The following is a 16,924-nucleotide window of genomic DNA, read 5'->3' as shown; positions in this document are numbered from 1 at the left end:
ATATGGAAGAGGCATGAATGAGAAAAGTTACTGGACATTAAGGTCTGACTTTATTAATATACCGGTACAGTGGAACCTCGGTTTATGAACACCTCGGTTTACGAATTTTCGGTTTACGAACACCGTGGACCCATCTGGAATGGATTAATTCACTTTCCATTACTTTCAATGGGAAAGTTCGCTTCAGTTTATGAATGCTTCAGTTTATGAACAGACTTCCGCAACCAATTACACCCATGCTTCAGGTTAAGTACGCTTCAGGTTGAGTACTCCGTGGACCATCTGGAACAGATTAATCCACTTTCCATTACTTTCAATGGGAAAGTTCGCTTCAGTTTATGAACAGACTTCTGGAACCAATTGTGTTCATAAACCGAGGTACCACTGTACAGCACTTTATTTTCATCATCTGATGCTGGTGAGTGGCAAGAAGCTGAACTAAGCTATAGAGCTATATAACACTAAGCCATGGTTTGTTAAACTATGGCTTATTTCATCATCTGAACTCTGCCCAGAGGCTTAACTATGGTTTATTAATGTCCAGCGAGCTTCAGTATGAAGCAATAGTTTGTTCTTAAGAACAAACTTTGATTGTGTTTTAACAATGACTTAGTGTTCTGTCCTTAACTATGATTTGTTTGCTGCCTTGCCAAGTTCACTTGCCTCTCCAAGAACCTGTGCAATGGAGCTACCACAACACCACCCAGTGCAGGATGAAAGTGAGTCAAGAAGTCAAGAAAATTGCCACACAAAATACTCAGGTGTATTCCTTTGTATTCCAACACCATGGTGATTCCTTTCATCCTTTTACACCAGAGAGCTGTATGTCCTTTAGCATACTGCCCTCTGGATGCTTTGGACTAAAACTCCTAGCATGACTCCAAAGTGGTAAAGTTTTCACTTTATTGAATGAGGCTGGGAAGCAAAATAGTGCCCCATCCAAGGGTGGATTGATGCTCTGCACCATGGAGGCCATGTGCTGAAGAGCAGGGACAGGGCAGAGGCAGTAGACGAGTGTTCCAGGCAAAATTGGCATTGCCACATTTCAACCAGGAAAGACAGCAAGGCCCCTAAGAGCAAAAGAAAGCTTGTTAGTACCCTGGAGAGCTCACATTGGCCAGTGCTGACTAGGACTCACTCTGGGAGAGCTGTTGTCCCTTTTAAGGACTCCTGAAGGTTGGCTGGCCTAACCCACCACATAGCCCCTATTTCCTCCGAGGAGCTGTTCTTAAAAGACCATTGTCTTTTTCTGTAACCACTGGTTTCTATGGCATGGAGGTGGTGAGGGATGGTTTAGAGGTGTGTCAACTGAGCTGGAAGATAATTGGGAAGTTAATTGGGAGGCTGCAATAGGAATGGGGTGTGGGCTTGACCCTCTTTTTACCTGTTGGTAGAAAAGAGTGTGGAGAAGTGAGGAGCACTGAATTTTACATTATTCAAAATAATGGGTCAAATACTTCTGAGCTTTAAAGAACAATAAACACATTCATATTTTCTTGCATTTATAATGTCATTATATATATATATATATATATATATATATATATATATATATATATATATAACAAAATGTAATTACTTAATAAAGAATACTTTATTAGACTAATATATAATATAAAATATAAGATAATAATACATAAATCTTCAAAGAATCAGGAAGTGATGAGCCATGACAAAATGACATATTGTGTCTTTGTCCTTTCTTCTTCTCAGTTAATCTATTTTCAGCTTAGTAGCAGATTGTCTTCATGTTTTCGCCTAGTATTTAATGCATCCATGTGCATATCAGTGTCTTTTCTTTGAATAATAGGGAAATAGCTTTGTGCTGCAGATGGAAATAGAGCTATTTGAATACTTAGTTAACACATAGTAGCCTAAAAGACAAACAAGTTAGGCTGACTGCTAGAAAGGATTCCCAGAATAAACAGGTGAATAAGTAGTGGCGTTGTTGAAAGAATACATGAATTGTATGTGAAATACCATTTTGCCCCCTAGTCAAAAGTTCACAGAATGAATGCGGGAAATCACTGTGGGTTACATGCAGTATGGTTGCTTTAACGAAGGAAGGCTCTTTGATTCCAGCAGAGGTTGTTGTCAGCCAAAAAGGAAATGAGGCTATTTTCATCAATTTGTACTCCTCCTCACACCATTTCCCATGCTGTTCTAAAGGAACTCCCAAACTTCTGGAGAAGGTTTTGGGAGGTAATCGGTGCTGCTAAAGGAAAGGTGAAATTCACATTCCTTCTCTGTTCCACTGATAAAACCTCTGCTGGATCAAAGAGTATTCTGCCATGGTAGAGGCTTTCTGCTTATTTTATGTGTTAGAGAGCTTTTGCCTTTATATTACATGAACTCCAGCTTTTGTGTAAGCTGCTACAATTGGTCTGCACGTCAAGCACCCCTAATCCCCCTGGCTCTGTGTTAGGCCTTGCGTTGTCCAGACCCTTGTTTATTTATTTATCTACTTTTGTTGATCGTGTTTTTCCACTGGCTGATGCCCGAGGGTAGTTTTTGCAGAGAGCTAAACTGGGAAAGGCAAACAATATAGAGCTTACTAGTGTGTATATGCCAGAGGGATGAACATCATCTATTGATACCAAGAGCAATGCTGTAGTTGCATACTTTCCAAATGAGGTCAGAGAAGCGAATCGTGTTTTCTCTCTTTGATTTTACTGCTCTGTAATTGCAATCTATAGCAGCGTTCTGCCCTCCTTGTTGCCATTTGTCTCTCAGGTATTCCTTTAACACTGTGTGTGTCTAGCACTTTCGCTATGCAGCTTTCGGCAAATACTGAAGATGCACCTCTTTACCCTGGTCTTTGACACCTTAGATGTGTGTTTTCAGGACCCACCCTATTCATGTGACTGTGATTTGTTTTAAGTATTTATATGTCTGAATTTTAAATTATTGCAGCAGCAGCCCTCCTAGACTTGTTTGTGAAGGACGAGTAACAAATTACATAGTCTAGAAAAGTAGTACGCAAATAAAGTGACAGTGACATAGTTTGAATGCCATGCTAAACCATGGTTTATTGTTATGTGCAGTGCTTTTTAAGTAAGAAAGGCGCCTTTACTCACCATGAAATTGTTACAGTAAGTGCCACACTTTTAACATTGGGGGGATGTGGGTACTGTGTACCCTTGAGTACCCTCAGGGAAAAAAATGGGTTATGTACATGAGCTACAGCAAACCCCAGACTTCTTAGCTCCCCACCTCTCCTCCTGCCATATTGTTGGGAGAAGGAATTTAAGCAAGCCAACTTCATAGTCCATAGCTTGTTAAACCACACTCCCCAATTTGAAAGAGATGAGAAGCCATTGCTTTAAAAAAAAGTGAAATTAAAAGCTTCACATAAAGCATAGGAACTTGGGAAGCTGTCTTAAACTGTGTCAGACCTATGGTTCATCCAGTTCAGTATAGTACACACTGACTGGCAGCAGCTCTCTAAGGAGTTCAGAGTTCAGACTTGGGTCTATCCCAGCCCTACCTGGAGATGCCAAGAATTGAGCTTGGGACTTTCCATATGCATAGCAAACACTCTACCACTGAACCTCACTGTGGCTCATGTGTGATTTATTATGATGTGCAAATGTAGCCAATGAGAACCTTTTAGTAGGATCAGCATTCTAATTGGTCCTAATAAAGGTAGAGGCAAGCTTTTGTGTATTTTCGACTCCAGACTTCAAATTAAGCTCAATATGATTAAGAGTTTGCAATGAGAAATGCATGAACAGTAAATTGTATTGATTATTATTTCTGAACAATAACATAACACATAGGTGCCTATTTGTGTGGTTTGCATTTGTGTACAAGGTATAATTCAAGAGTTAATACCTCATTTGTAAGAACATGAACTCTGCAGCATAACTTAACATTTTGCAGTATTTTGCAGTTAATATCTCAATTTATTTTCTTGAATGCTCAGTGACCCAAACGCCCCCCCCCCAAAAAAAATTAATGGGCCAGTTTAAAGTGTGTGTTAGTGCTCAAAAGACCACTAAAATCCAAATGTTATAATGCAACAATTCTAGTCTTGCCCTTTTTATTGTTGAATCATTGTACTTCAAGGAACACTTTTATAGCAGGATCCTTGAAATCATTAGATGAGCTTACAAAACACATCACTATGTTTTCACTCCTCTCTTTCCTGTGTTCTTTATGACTTTCCCTTTTAATGTTTTCAAAATTCACTCTGTGACTGTTAGATGTTTGAGCAGTGATAATACGGGAACACCCATGTTGTAACATGACTCATATTTGTTCTTATTTGCAAGGAGCCTTAAATTCAGTTGTGTCATTCCTACTACTTGGGATGCATTTGCTTATTGTTGTTGAGCAAGAACTGTGATTGCATTCCAACTTACTACATCAGTTGCCACTTAAGATAAATACTATGGTCATGGTTGCATCAATACTAGGGCTGTTCTCTAACTGGGAACAATCAAATATTGCATCTTATCACTAGGTATATAATTCTGCAGAATAATTTAGAATAATGTTTCATCTCAATCCAGATAATATGGAAATGTTGACAAAGTTTCATCAATTTGATGAGAGATTTGCCTGTTCTATTCACACTCTCTCCACTTTTAATGATAACGTATGCAGCTTGTGTTTGCTTCTAGACCTGGAACTGCATATCCTGGTGGCTGCTAAAGCTTGAAGTGCCTTAAGTACTTCAGACTGATGCACCAGTAGAAGACAGAGTCTTCTGGCCTCTTCCGTATATGCTTTGCTTCTTTCCAAGCCTTAAACGATTAGGGCTGAACAGTCAGGGTAAGGAAAGTTTTGTGTCTAGGCTGGTGCCAAGTGAAACTTCCATCCCAATGATGATTGTAGATAGAGAGACATACATACAGAGGTGGGTGAAAGTATGTAAGTGGGAGAGAAGGGCTAATTACATCAAAGCCCTTTCTCCCTCTGCTTTGGCTTTGACTGCTGCAATTCAGAATCTGGGAGTGTCTATCAACAGTTCTCGTGGCCTGGTGGTGGCGGTGGTGCTGGTGGTGTTAACTGATGGGTCTGTCCAGAATCAAAACATCCATCATCCACAGTTTGATCATGAAAGGGGGAGCCGGCTTGGCATATATAACTGAGACCTGGGCAGATGAGTTTTTGTGGTGTTGGAGAAAGCTTTCACTGTGGTTTTGGGGGACTTCCGTATGCGTGCTTTTCACACTGAAGCAAAGCAAAGCAAAGATGTTTATTCGGCTGTACGCCCATCATAAAACACGACACAACAAACCAAATCAAATAAAAACCGCAGACTCGTACAAACCACAGATAATATAACACAATTCACAGCTCACACAATTACTCCTCACCATCACTGTTAAGCATGTATGTCACCTTGGTACTCCAGTGACCTGTTGATAATAAAACAGGAGGGCTACAGGCACTCCGAAATCTAGTGTCCAGGCTTGAAATTCCATCCATCCCTACCTGCTTATGTGGATCTCCAGCTGTGAAATCACCTATGCATGAATAAAGGGAAAGGCGGTGTGTGTAACAAATATCTGAGAAGCATTGCGAGCCTGTTTAAAAAGTGATGATTGGACTGAGTTTGAAATACTGTGCTATACAGAAACACAGTAAGGTAGCTTCCCTGAGGAGTTACGAAGCTAAACATCTAGAAAAATAAGTACCACCTTTTATTTCTTTGTTGACTAAACATATACTTTGTTTGCTGCTCATATGTATTTGTTTGCACTGTGCATAAGCTTTGTTACATGGCTATTGGAATAATCTGGTTTGAACAAGAAGAAAGCAGAATCCTGAGGTCAAATGTAATGGCTGCAAAATAGCTTTGTTAATATGGTGCCGAGTCATTTTCACTCTGGTTTTCAGCACACTGGATGCAAACCATTTGGGATGTGGTATCAATATTAATAACAAACTTAGAAAGTCTCTCAAATTATATATAGGAATGACAATGAAATTTTGACTTTTCTTCTGTTCCTACTATAGAGTAGTATTCAATGCTAGTCCTACTTTGAGTAGACCCATTGAAGTTAATATACATGACTAATTTAGGTTCATTAATTTCCATAGGTGAACTCGGGGAATGGCTTCATTAAATACAGCCCATAGTAACTTGCGTCAAACTTATCTAATTCTTCTCTCCTGTATTTTAGTGAATGTGGCCATAAAAAAAATTGATATTTAATTATGTTCATGGATTTGTGTGATTATGTGGATTGCCTCCAATAACCTTGTTGAAAATTAATCATTTTAACTGATATAGTAAGAAAATAGATATTTAAATATATGTTGTTGTTTTTGGAGTCAAGGCATAAAGTTTTTTCAAGTTTTTTGGGGGAAAAACACTTGTGTAAAATTCTTGTGAAGCTTCTAATGGTTTTGTTCCAACCAGCAGAAAACTTGTTCCTGTGTAAAAGGATATTGTTTCTTAGTGATGAAGTGCCATCTAGTGGCATGTTGATACAACTACATTTTCTAAAGCTTGAACCAAATTTAGAATACAGTACTGTACTGTAGATAAGAATTCCTTAATTGGGGTCAGTTCACACAGTTTTAAACTGAGTCCAGATTATTGAATTATGCATTTATCTTGGGGAAAAGAACTGGATCAAATCTGTAGCATTAATTCTATCTAATTTCATATGGGATTCATACACAGATACTGCTGCACGGCAAAACTCTTTTGAAGATAAAAGCAGACTTTCAAGAGAGAGGCAGGTGTCATGTATGTTTAAGGTTTTCAAATGAGTGCAAACAATAACTGCTTGCTTCCAAGCCATCATTAGATGTCTTCTGTGTTTTAGTATGCATTTTAGATGACCTGTTTTGCATACATGCTTGCAGATGAACTTTCATTTCGCCTTATCACACACCTGTGGAAGGCAGGAACCATTTATGTTGGTTTTGAGCACATTAAAACCAATAGCTGTATGGGAATTCAACTTTGCCTTGAATAAAGCATCCCAAAAATGTCTTTCTTTCTTTCTTTTTTTTAACCTTCAGGGTCCTGTAGAACTCTTGCTACACAAAATACTGAACCATAGGGCTTGGAAGTTTGTGAACATTAGTAGGAAAGGAAGCTGACATGCCATGGTCTGTTACTGTGTACTACAGTGTCAATGTCTTGCCACTCTCATCTTGCAAAACAGCATCAAACCTGGGGTTACGTGAAATACATTCAACAAATTATGAAACCACTTTAGTGGTTAATTTATCTGACAGAATATTAAAACCAGAGGAATTTCTAGTATTAAATTTAGGTCTAGGTTTTGTTCCTACACCTAAGTATTCTGCGTTTCAAACCAGGATTGATTTGTTCAAATTAATTCGTCAGATCAAATTAAGAGATTTTTTTGGTAATACTCCTTGGACACCAGAACCTTTTAAACGTAAATCTACCTTCATTCCAGTTTGTCACAATCACCTTATCAGTTCTGTGGAACTGTAGCAAGCTCCCATTTGGATTTTATGAATATATACAAAGACATATGTGGAATAGAAACTAGCAAATATTTTGACCTCATGAATGAACTGATCTATTGGGGCCTTTGTTTACTTTGTTGAACTTTATGTGTTGATTATGTTTGAGAGAAATATTTGATATTGTGGAAAATATAGAAAAGCGTTATTTATGTGAATGCACATTATGTGAATGTTTGTTGCCACTCTCATCTACATCACTTACAGTGCAATCCTATACATATGTACTCAGAAGTTCTTTTAATTCAATGGTGCTTATTCCCACTTAAGTGGATATAAGATTGTAGCCTAAGGGTTGGATCCAATAAAGTTGTACCATTTGCACAAGGACTTTTGCTTGCACAGCAGAACTTTCCTTCTCTCTCCATACCCCCCATCTCCTGTGGAAGGTTTGGGGAAACAACTAGAACAGGAGGCATCAGTAGCGGAGGAAGGGAGCGGGACGACAACAACGGGGTGACACAGTCATCACTGGGGCTGCAGGGTACCCTCCAGCGGATGGGCCCAGCACTGCCTGAAAATGCAGCATGGGACGCATGTGGAGCATGGCCTGTAGGCTGTCCCAGCCGCCGCCTTCCTCCCGGCCGCAGTTGCCCTCTAGCTGGCCCCTGCCCCAGCTCGCGCTGCCCAGTGGGCAGCTAGCTCTTCCTCCATGGTATCTCATCCCGTCTCCCATGTCGGTGCTCGGGAGGCTAGCTATGCTGCTGGTGGGGGGGGAGCATTCACCAGGCTGGGGGGAGTCGAGTGGCGCAGCCACCCACCGCCAGCGCCCCTGTGCTTCTCCTCCCCTAGACTTTAAAGTCTCCCTGGCCTAGCGAGGGAGGAGTGTGACAGTGCTGCTGGTGTAGAGGGGGTGGAACCCTCTCCTCCTCCTCCTGCTGTCAGGAAAAGCTTCAAGGAAAATATTTCAGATGATTCTCTATGTTTCATATTGTTTCCCCCATATTTATTTACCTACTTAATTTATATAGCTGCCCCATAGCAGAAGTACTCTCGGAAGCCAACGTGGTTTGATTGTCAGACTGAGACCTAGGTGATCAGGGTTCAAATCCCCAGTCAGCCATGAAACTCACTGGGTGACCCTGGGCCAGTCACAGCCTCTTACCCTACCTCGCAGCATCATTGTAGGAGGGGGTTAGACCTTGTACTCCTTGGGGGAAAAAGGTGGGATATAAATGCAATAATCTCTTCTGTTTACCTGCTTAAGAAAACTGGAGAGGCCAGCCAGATTGAGACATGAGTTGCCAACCTGGCATTCAGAGATCTCTGTGTGGTCACAGTTGGACCCGCATCAGTCGCAAAATGTGCCTTGTGCCTGGCTACTTTCTGATACTGCCTGTGCATAGTGGAGAGTAGCTGGGTACACTTGCCCTGGGCATTGAAAGTCTAAGCCAGCTGGTGGGGGGGGGCAAGGGGCATGGGCCTGCCAGACTTAGGCTGTTGTGCCCAGAATGCCCTATACTTTCCAGCAAGAGTAAGGCTGTAGCATGCAAAGTTGGAGGCTAAGAAAGAGGGAAAAGTGAGAAAATGGGCAGTGTGGTTTAACTGGCTTTGAAGGAAGGAAGGAGGAGGGACCAGTGAAAGGAATGGATAGTTTGAGCCTCCTCTGAAGAGGGGGCATTAAAGGAACTTAGGAGAAATCCAGTATTTATAAAATGAGTACTGATAAACTGGGAATAAAGGGGAAGCAGGGCGAGGGAAGCTGTTAAAGGAGGGATTAAAGAAACTGACAGTTTGTGGACTGGGGAAAGGGTACAAGTTAAAGGGGTGAAATGAGATGGGAAGATGAAATGGTGGATGGGTAAAACTATTTTGAGAGGCATGTGGAAGGGAAAATATAAAAGCCATCTGATCAGCAAATTCTGCCTAAAATAAAACATAAACCACCATTGGATGTGCCTAAAAAGATAGTCTATAAATAATTGTATGACTAAGAACAAATTTATAAAATAAAATGGAGAGTCTAAATCATGATGCCTCCGAAGCCAATATCTGTACTTAACTATTGGAATTCCCTGCCACAAGGAAATTGCTATGGCAAAGAGATTAGATAGAAGTGTCAATAACTGGCTCATCAGTTATACCTATTTCTGTCTCTATTGACCATCATTTGGTTATCAACTCTGCTCCTTCACTGCCATTTTATGAATCATGGGCCATCTCAAGTGGGCCCTAGGAGGGAGTTTTGAGGACTGCTGGACCTTATCGATCAAAAGGAGAACTTTGAATTGAGGTCAGAAACATACTGGAAAACAATAGGGATATTTGAACAGTGGCAAAATGTTAATTGTGGAAAACCCCTGTTAATATCTTCCTGTATTCAGAACCAGATGAAGTTTCTTTGTGAACACTTAAAAGGCAGCCCTATTTGTCATGAATTAAAAAGTATCCAGTCTGCATGCTCCCGGGGCAAGACAACGCCAGATTCAAAAGCACTCCCGAGCTTTGAACTTGCTGTTAGAGGAAAAATACAGCACTCTGTTAAAAAAAACAAGTTAACTATTGTTCCATTGCTCAAGTAAATTCTCTACCAACATAACTTAGATTTTTCTGTTTTTCTGTTTTGCTTGTTTTCATTAACAGTATTTAATGCTCAAGAGATTAGTAACTCGCCAGTTGCTGTTTGAGTTGACAGGGCACAAGGAGAGCTTCTTCACATGTAGTCTAACAATCACCTCGGGCACTCTTGGTACGAACAGTGCCTCTTCCACAAGAGAGCAATACATCTCGTGGCAATTACCATGACTGACACAATTGCAGCAGCCTTTGGTCTTACAAAGCACCACAAAAGCCTATTGAAGAAGACACTTAGATTGTGCGGAATTGTTGCAAGAAGAAAGCGCAACATTAGTATTGATGTTGTCACCCTGAACTGTAACACTAAAACAATTTACCTAGAACATACTTCAGTAGAAGCAATTTCAAAACAAAAGCATAAAACTTTTAAACAATTTAAGAATAGGCTCATTACAGAGCCTATGTCACTCTCAGTAAAACTGATATGATAGTTCATACAACAGTAAAGGTTCAATATTCAATTTTATGTTGTGAACCGCCCCGAGACCTGCAGACGAAGGGCAGTATACAAATTTAATAAATAATAGTAGTAGTACGGTAGTAGTAGTAGTAGTACCGTAATAATAATAATAATAATAATAATAATAATAATAATAACAATACAGATGCCACCCTTAATGATGGTTAAGGAAACCGAATTATGATTCTGTATCACGTCTGAACTGATGAACCTTTGCTTGCAATTGGACCCCATAGTTTGAAGTGGGGTTGGAAACTATGTTTGAGCCAGTTGAGCCAGGGCTCCAAGTACCTTGAGAACCATGAACATACCTGCCTGTCCAGAGTACTTGATCCACCTGTGGTGGCTCCACACCTACATGTGGGGACATAATATGTGAATGCTGTCCACATACATACACTAAAACCTCCCAGTTGATTTCCTAAATGAAATCTAGTATATGCATAGGCATAATATCATACACATTCTCGACCATACACATAGTGAGACTCGAGTGGTGCTTGCGTGTTGTCTGGGTGAGGCTGGCAGGCAGGCTTGTTCTCCCATCTCTATCCAGTAGATCAGGCAGGTGTGTATCATCTAAACCAGCCCCAAGATTTGGTATAATGCCTCAGAAACCACAGTTGCAAACATTGTCTCCATATGCTTCTGCCCTTTTCAATTTAGGAAAGCTGAGAGGGCAGAATGTAAAAGCAGACAAGGTACTGCAAGTCATGGTCATCCTTGTACATTTGGAAGCACAATCCATTATTTTCATTTAATAATAATAATAATAATAATAATAATAATAATAATAATAATAATTTATTTGTACCCTGCCCATCTGGCTGAGTCTCCTCAGCCACTCTGGGTGGTTCCCAATTGAATATTAAAACAATACAGCATTAAATATTAAAAACTTCCCTAAACAGGGCTGCCTTCAGATGTCTTTTAAAAATAGGATAGCTGCTTATTTCCTTGACATCTGTTGGAAGGGCGTCCCACAGGGCAGGTGCCACTACCGATAAGGCCCTCTGTCTGGTTCCCTGTAACCTCACTTCTCACAATGAGGGAACCGCCAGAAGGCCCTCAGCGCTGGATCTCAGTGTCCGGGCTGAATGATGGGGGTGGAGACGCTCCTTCAGGTATGCAGGACCGAGGCAGTTTAGGGCTTTAAAGGCCAACACCAACACATAGAATTGTGCTCAGAAACGTACTGGGAGCCAACGTACTGGGAGTATTATTATTACTATGAATATACCGTCCTATACCCGAAGGTCTCTGAAACTATGGTTTGGGTTCTAAACTCTGCTCACAACAAACAGTGGTTTAACATCAGATCTATCTGAGCTGAGACATTAAAGGTGTGAAATGCACAGATAATGGGGGCAGAGGCAAAAATATTTCACCAAAATTGCTCCTGTTATGGACAGATAAAAAGCCACAGGCTGAATTTTAAAATAAAACTGGAAGAAACAATGCTAATACCTTTTCCTTCCTTGAGTCTTTCCCACCCACATCCACCCTATAAAGCAATTCATTATCAAATATCACGTTAATTGTTAATAGCTCAAAACACTGTTTTAGACAATTACAATTGGAGGTTGTAGGCCCATGCTGGTTGTCAGCCTCTTAATGGGATATTAAAAACTGAGTGGCTTTTCTGCTGTTTTGTCTTAACTGCCTTTCATGTGCATGTGCTCATACTGCTTAGCAGGCTCTAACGAGTAGAAGTCCACCATTTGAAAGGCTGAAATAGAACAAAATATATAAACTGTGATTCCTTGCAAATGAAATGGGTGTCTGCAAAGGTGCTCCTTTTCAGACAGTTGCTCAGAATGCCATTCCAAAAGAGGCGGAAACTTTTAGAGCAGCTGAGCTGTGATTCGTTGGTTTCACAGGACTTTTCCTCTCTTACTCCCAGCCCCCCTTTTTTTCTTTTGAGAAGTTGACTTTGCTGCTTCTCAGACGTGCACGTCATCTGCAATCTCCTGAGATTTAGTGTGATACCATGAGCGCCGAGGCAGATGAATCTAAAGAAGGTATGACTTTAGCGTTTTCTAAGATTTGGGTTTCTGTTTTTGAAAAAAGTTAGCGTCTCCTTCAGAGCTGCTTCTGGCAGCAATATGAGATGATGAATAGAGATTTGTGCTCTCTGTAGCACTGAGCTCTTCCTAGGGGAGGGGAGAAAGCAAAAGGCATCTAAAGACTGCTGTTCAGATTTCACTGAAAATGCAGAAACACGAGCCTTGATGCCAATGGCGTTTTGTTTGTGCAATGATAACTAAATACAATACACAGTATTAATAATGTTCAAAGGGCTGAGTGCTATGTGTTCACACAAGCAACAATGGCTTAAGTTGAAAGCGGAAGATATTTTTTTTTTAGTAGATGCAGTGTTCCTTTTGCAAAAGGAAGTTGTGTAATACAGAGAACTGAAAGATCGTTATTTTTAGGAAAGAGGTTTCTTGGCGTTAACAACTTCTTTTTCCAGTGTGGGTATATACTCTTGATGTATGTGTGCCTTTAAGTAACACTAGGTCTGAAACAAGGCTTGTCAATGTGGAAAACTATTTCATTTACTTTTATGATATGGAAGAGCATGTGGAGAGCTGGAAATACCCCAATTATGTGTGTAAACAGAGAGGAGGGGGGGAATCTAGTGGAGGAAGCAAAGAAATGGCTTTCTGAAATGTTAATACAAAAACCATTTAAATCAGAGGTTTGGAGAAGGGGTGGGAATGGGGTAAGGACAATGCCTTAAAAATGTGGGCACGCTTTTAAAAACTGGAATTTCCTGACTTGTTAAGAAGCCGGATAAACTTGCCTTAAATAAAGGGCTGGTATAAGCTAGTCAGAACACCAGTTTGTAGTAGATTAGGAAACTTTCCAAAACACTGGAATTCTCCTCTATTCTCCCCATGGCTTATCTGATACCCCCACCTTGCCAATGTTTTCAACATAGCTCTTATCCTTCCAGTTGGAGTTGAAGGAGTGTGTATTTCCTAGCACAGAAAAAACACAGCCTACTAAATGAAATCCACAAACTGCAGCATAGCTAATTAACAAATACAATGATGCTAAAAACATTTTAATACTCGTCCCTTTCCTTTCCTCAACAACCAAGAGGATAAATGTGAATCCAATTCCATTGAACAATTGTAAAACTGTACTAAACCTTTCTCCTCTGGCAATTCCTCAGTGCGGTCCTCCCCTGGTGGCACGTTCATTCCATCCCTCCTGTATGCGAGATGAGTAAGCAGCATGCATGCTATGACATGACACAAGGATTGCAGAAAAACCTTCTGAAAGTGGCCTTCGTTTCACACGAACATTCAGTTGATTTAAGATAAAACATCCAAATTGCCCCTGCTATCTTTGCTACAGGGTGATTGTTCTTCTTCTGGCATCTTGAGATGCCCCTGTGTGCTTCTGTTTTCTACAAAACTCCTGAGTTTCACATGGAGCAAGGTGAAACTTCTCTCTGGGGGGGGGGGGTAATCAAGGAAAACAAAGTAGAACACATGTTGGCATTTTTAAAAGTTGAATACAGTATATTATGTCTCAGTTTACAAACCTGTTTCAGTGTGTTGGGGGCACCTCTAGGGCACGTTGGGTGGAGGGGCTATAGTGAGAGGGGGAAATAGCAGGAAATTACCTACCCCCCAATTCTGCTGATGGATTTCTTTTGTCCACCCAAAATTTAGGTTGCAGTATTTCAGTTTTAAGTGGGATTGATGGCTGTTGTAATTAGCGTTTACGATGTGAGGCATGGAATGGAGAAAAGGGAAAATAATGATGAAACCAAACAATATACAGTCATACCTCGGTTTAAGTACGCTTCGGTTTGAGTACTTTCAGTTTAAGTACTCCGCGGACCCGTCTGGAATGGATTAATCCACTTTCCATTACTTTCAATGGGAAAGTTCGTTTCAGGTTAAGTACGCTTCAGGTTAAGTATGGACTTCCAGAACCAATTACACTCATACTTCGGGTTAAGTACGCTTCAGGGTGAGTACTCTGCGGACCCATCTGGAACGGATGAATCCACTTTTCATTACTTTCAATTGGAAAGTTCGCTTCAGGTTAAGTATGCTTCAGTTTCAGTACTCCGCGGACCGTCTGGAACGGATTAATCCACTTTCCGTTACTTGCAATGGGAAAGTTCGCTTCAGGTTAAGTACGCTTCAGGTTAAGTACAGACTTCCAGAACCAATTGTGTACTTAAACCGAGGTACCACTGTATTTGTTATAAAGATGTGTATCCAGAGTTCCACTCAGGTGTTTAAATTAAAGACCACAAACTTTTGCTAATTGTGTTGATGCATGTCATTACAAAACAACAACAACAACAACAACATTGTAAACTTTTGGGCCTGGTGATAACTTATCTGTTCCTCTGTGGATGCTGGGATCATAAATGAGCTCCTCTTGCCAGTGTTATGCCTCAGTTGCATTGCAATCCTGTGCATTGTTGGTCAGAAGTAACTGTTTCCAATGGGGAGCTGCTTCTAGGTAAGAATGCAGAGGACTCCGGCCTTGAACAGCAAGTTAAAAGGAACAGTAGCATATTGGTAGTCACACTCTCCTAAAAAGACTTATCAGGCCTGTTTGTTTTCCATCTTTTGCTGGCCATCTATGCTTTTTCTTTTCAGACAGGCCTTTGGAAAGTGTTGATGCTATTCCTGACTCCATTTCCCCCCCTGTCTGATTACTGTGCGTGTGGCTTTTTATTTAAGCTGCATTCTCTCTCTCTCTCTCTCTCTCTCTCTCTCTCTCTCTCTCTCTCTCTCTCTCTCTCTGTGTGTGTGTGTGTGTGTGTTTGTCTTATAAGCTGTTTCAGAAGGGCTGCAAGGGGAGAGATAAAAAATATAAAATAATGTCTTGGGTTAGGAAATTTGAGTTAGGAAAATAGGGCACTTAATTTTTGTTTTGGCAGAGGTCTCGTTAATGTTGTTCATTTCATTCTTCCATGGCTTTGCAGTATTTGTGTGTTTCTTTCACTGTTTTCTGTATTTTCCAGATGCAAATTTCTCACATACTGGCCTTTTAATATCCCATAACAAATGATGCTGCTAAGGAGCAATTACACTGGAACATTATAATTGATTTCTAAACCTCAACAGATCAATAGAATTGTGCTTTTTGTTACATTCTGTATTAAATTTTGTATTAAATTTTTGACCACAAACTATTATTAGAGGTATTTGTACTGGACTGATGTTCAGCACAAGTGATTTTAAGCTAAATATCTGTAACATTATGTTCCCTTAAATACTTTGGGGGGAGTGAGTTAATGTGAAAATTGACATCCTGGTTAGAATAATTGCTTTCTTAGTTTAGCTAGAACACATATTTTCCCCAATTTAGTAGCAATGCTTCTCCTTCTTGCACAACACAGTCGTGTTGCAGTATAGTGTGGGCAGGGTTAAAGTTAGGGGAGGTTTAGAGTTAAGTCAGACAGATGTCTCAGCTACTTCCGTGATTTTGGGATAGATGGGGTGGGATTGGGAAAGGTTGGAAGACATTCTTTGCTAAATCGTGTATCCCACGTTAAAAAGAGGCATTTTGACAGGTTTTTGGGGGGTTTGAATGTGTTAGGTGAGCAGCCTCACCTCTGTGCTTTTTCACAGTATATTTCTGGGTAAGATAGAAAGCTGTATTTGAACTACTCATAGTTCATTAGAACTTACTAATGCTTTGTTATTTGTATGATCAATAAAGTCACACCAGAATAATTGTGGTGGCACTGGTGGTTAATATTAAAACTGCTTACCTTCTTCAGGGCATGGGGCCATGAGGAGAGCTGGGGGTGAGAATCAACTGCGTGGCCAGCTGATGTCAGTAATAGTCTTGACGGCTGTGGGGAGCTGGCAAATGGACCAATTGACAGCCTAGTGGGGGGGCAGTGCCCCAGTGGCGGACCTGACAGTCCCAGTCTTCTGTTTGGTCCACCACCGGCCATAAAAGCTGGCTGCGCTGGGTATGCATTTGCTTTAAGTTACTTAATTATTCTGTGATAGTCTAACCATTTACTCTTCTGCAAATGACTGAACTGAGGTGGCAAACATTATAAGGTCAGAATCTGACCTGTGGTTGTTGTTTAGAGTTAAATAAGAGAAGCCAATCCATACCTCAATGGGTCTTGGACCAACTTGCACACACGCTACATCATAACGCAGCATGAATGATAGTCTAGACCAGGCACCCCCAAACTGCGGCCCTCCAGATGTTTTGGCCTACAACTCCCATGATCCCTAGCTAACAGGACCAGTGGTTGGGGAAGATGGGAATTGTAGTCCAAAACATCTGGAGGGCCGAAGTTTGGGGGTGCCTGGTCTAGACATATTGAATGATGTGGATATTTCATGTGACTACTGTATTGCATTAAACACCCACATATCTACGTACATTAAATAAAGCCTGATTTTATAAGGAGGGATCACA

The 16,924-nt window shown here is 40.7% G+C and overlaps 1 protein-coding gene across 4 annotated transcripts in view; it reads left to right on the top strand.

Moving 5' to 3' along the window:
* TNFAIP8 (TNF alpha induced protein 8) overlaps positions 1–16,924 on the top strand; it is a 46,988-nt gene that overhangs the window by 13,705 nt on the left and 16,359 nt on the right. Inside the window, exon 1 of one of the 4 annotated variants that reach the window (XM_035099999.3) lies at positions 12,386–12,519. The exons of the other annotated variants lie outside the window; for them this stretch is intronic. Coding sequence (XP_034955890.1) covers positions 12,489–12,519 — 31 coding nt within the window. The 5' untranslated portion in view covers positions 12,386–12,488. Of the gene's footprint in view, positions 1–12,385; positions 12,520–16,924 lie in introns of those variants that run through there. 4 annotated transcript variants of the gene reach the window in all.

The sequence above is a fragment of the Zootoca vivipara genome, chromosome 10 (assembly GCF_965207765.1).
Source record: "Zootoca vivipara chromosome 10, rZooViv2.hap1.1, whole genome shotgun sequence".
In the NCBI taxonomy this organism is placed as follows: Eukaryota; Metazoa; Chordata; class Lepidosauria; order Squamata; family Lacertidae; genus Zootoca; species Zootoca vivipara.
This window is presented reverse-complemented; position numbering and strand designations above follow the sequence as displayed.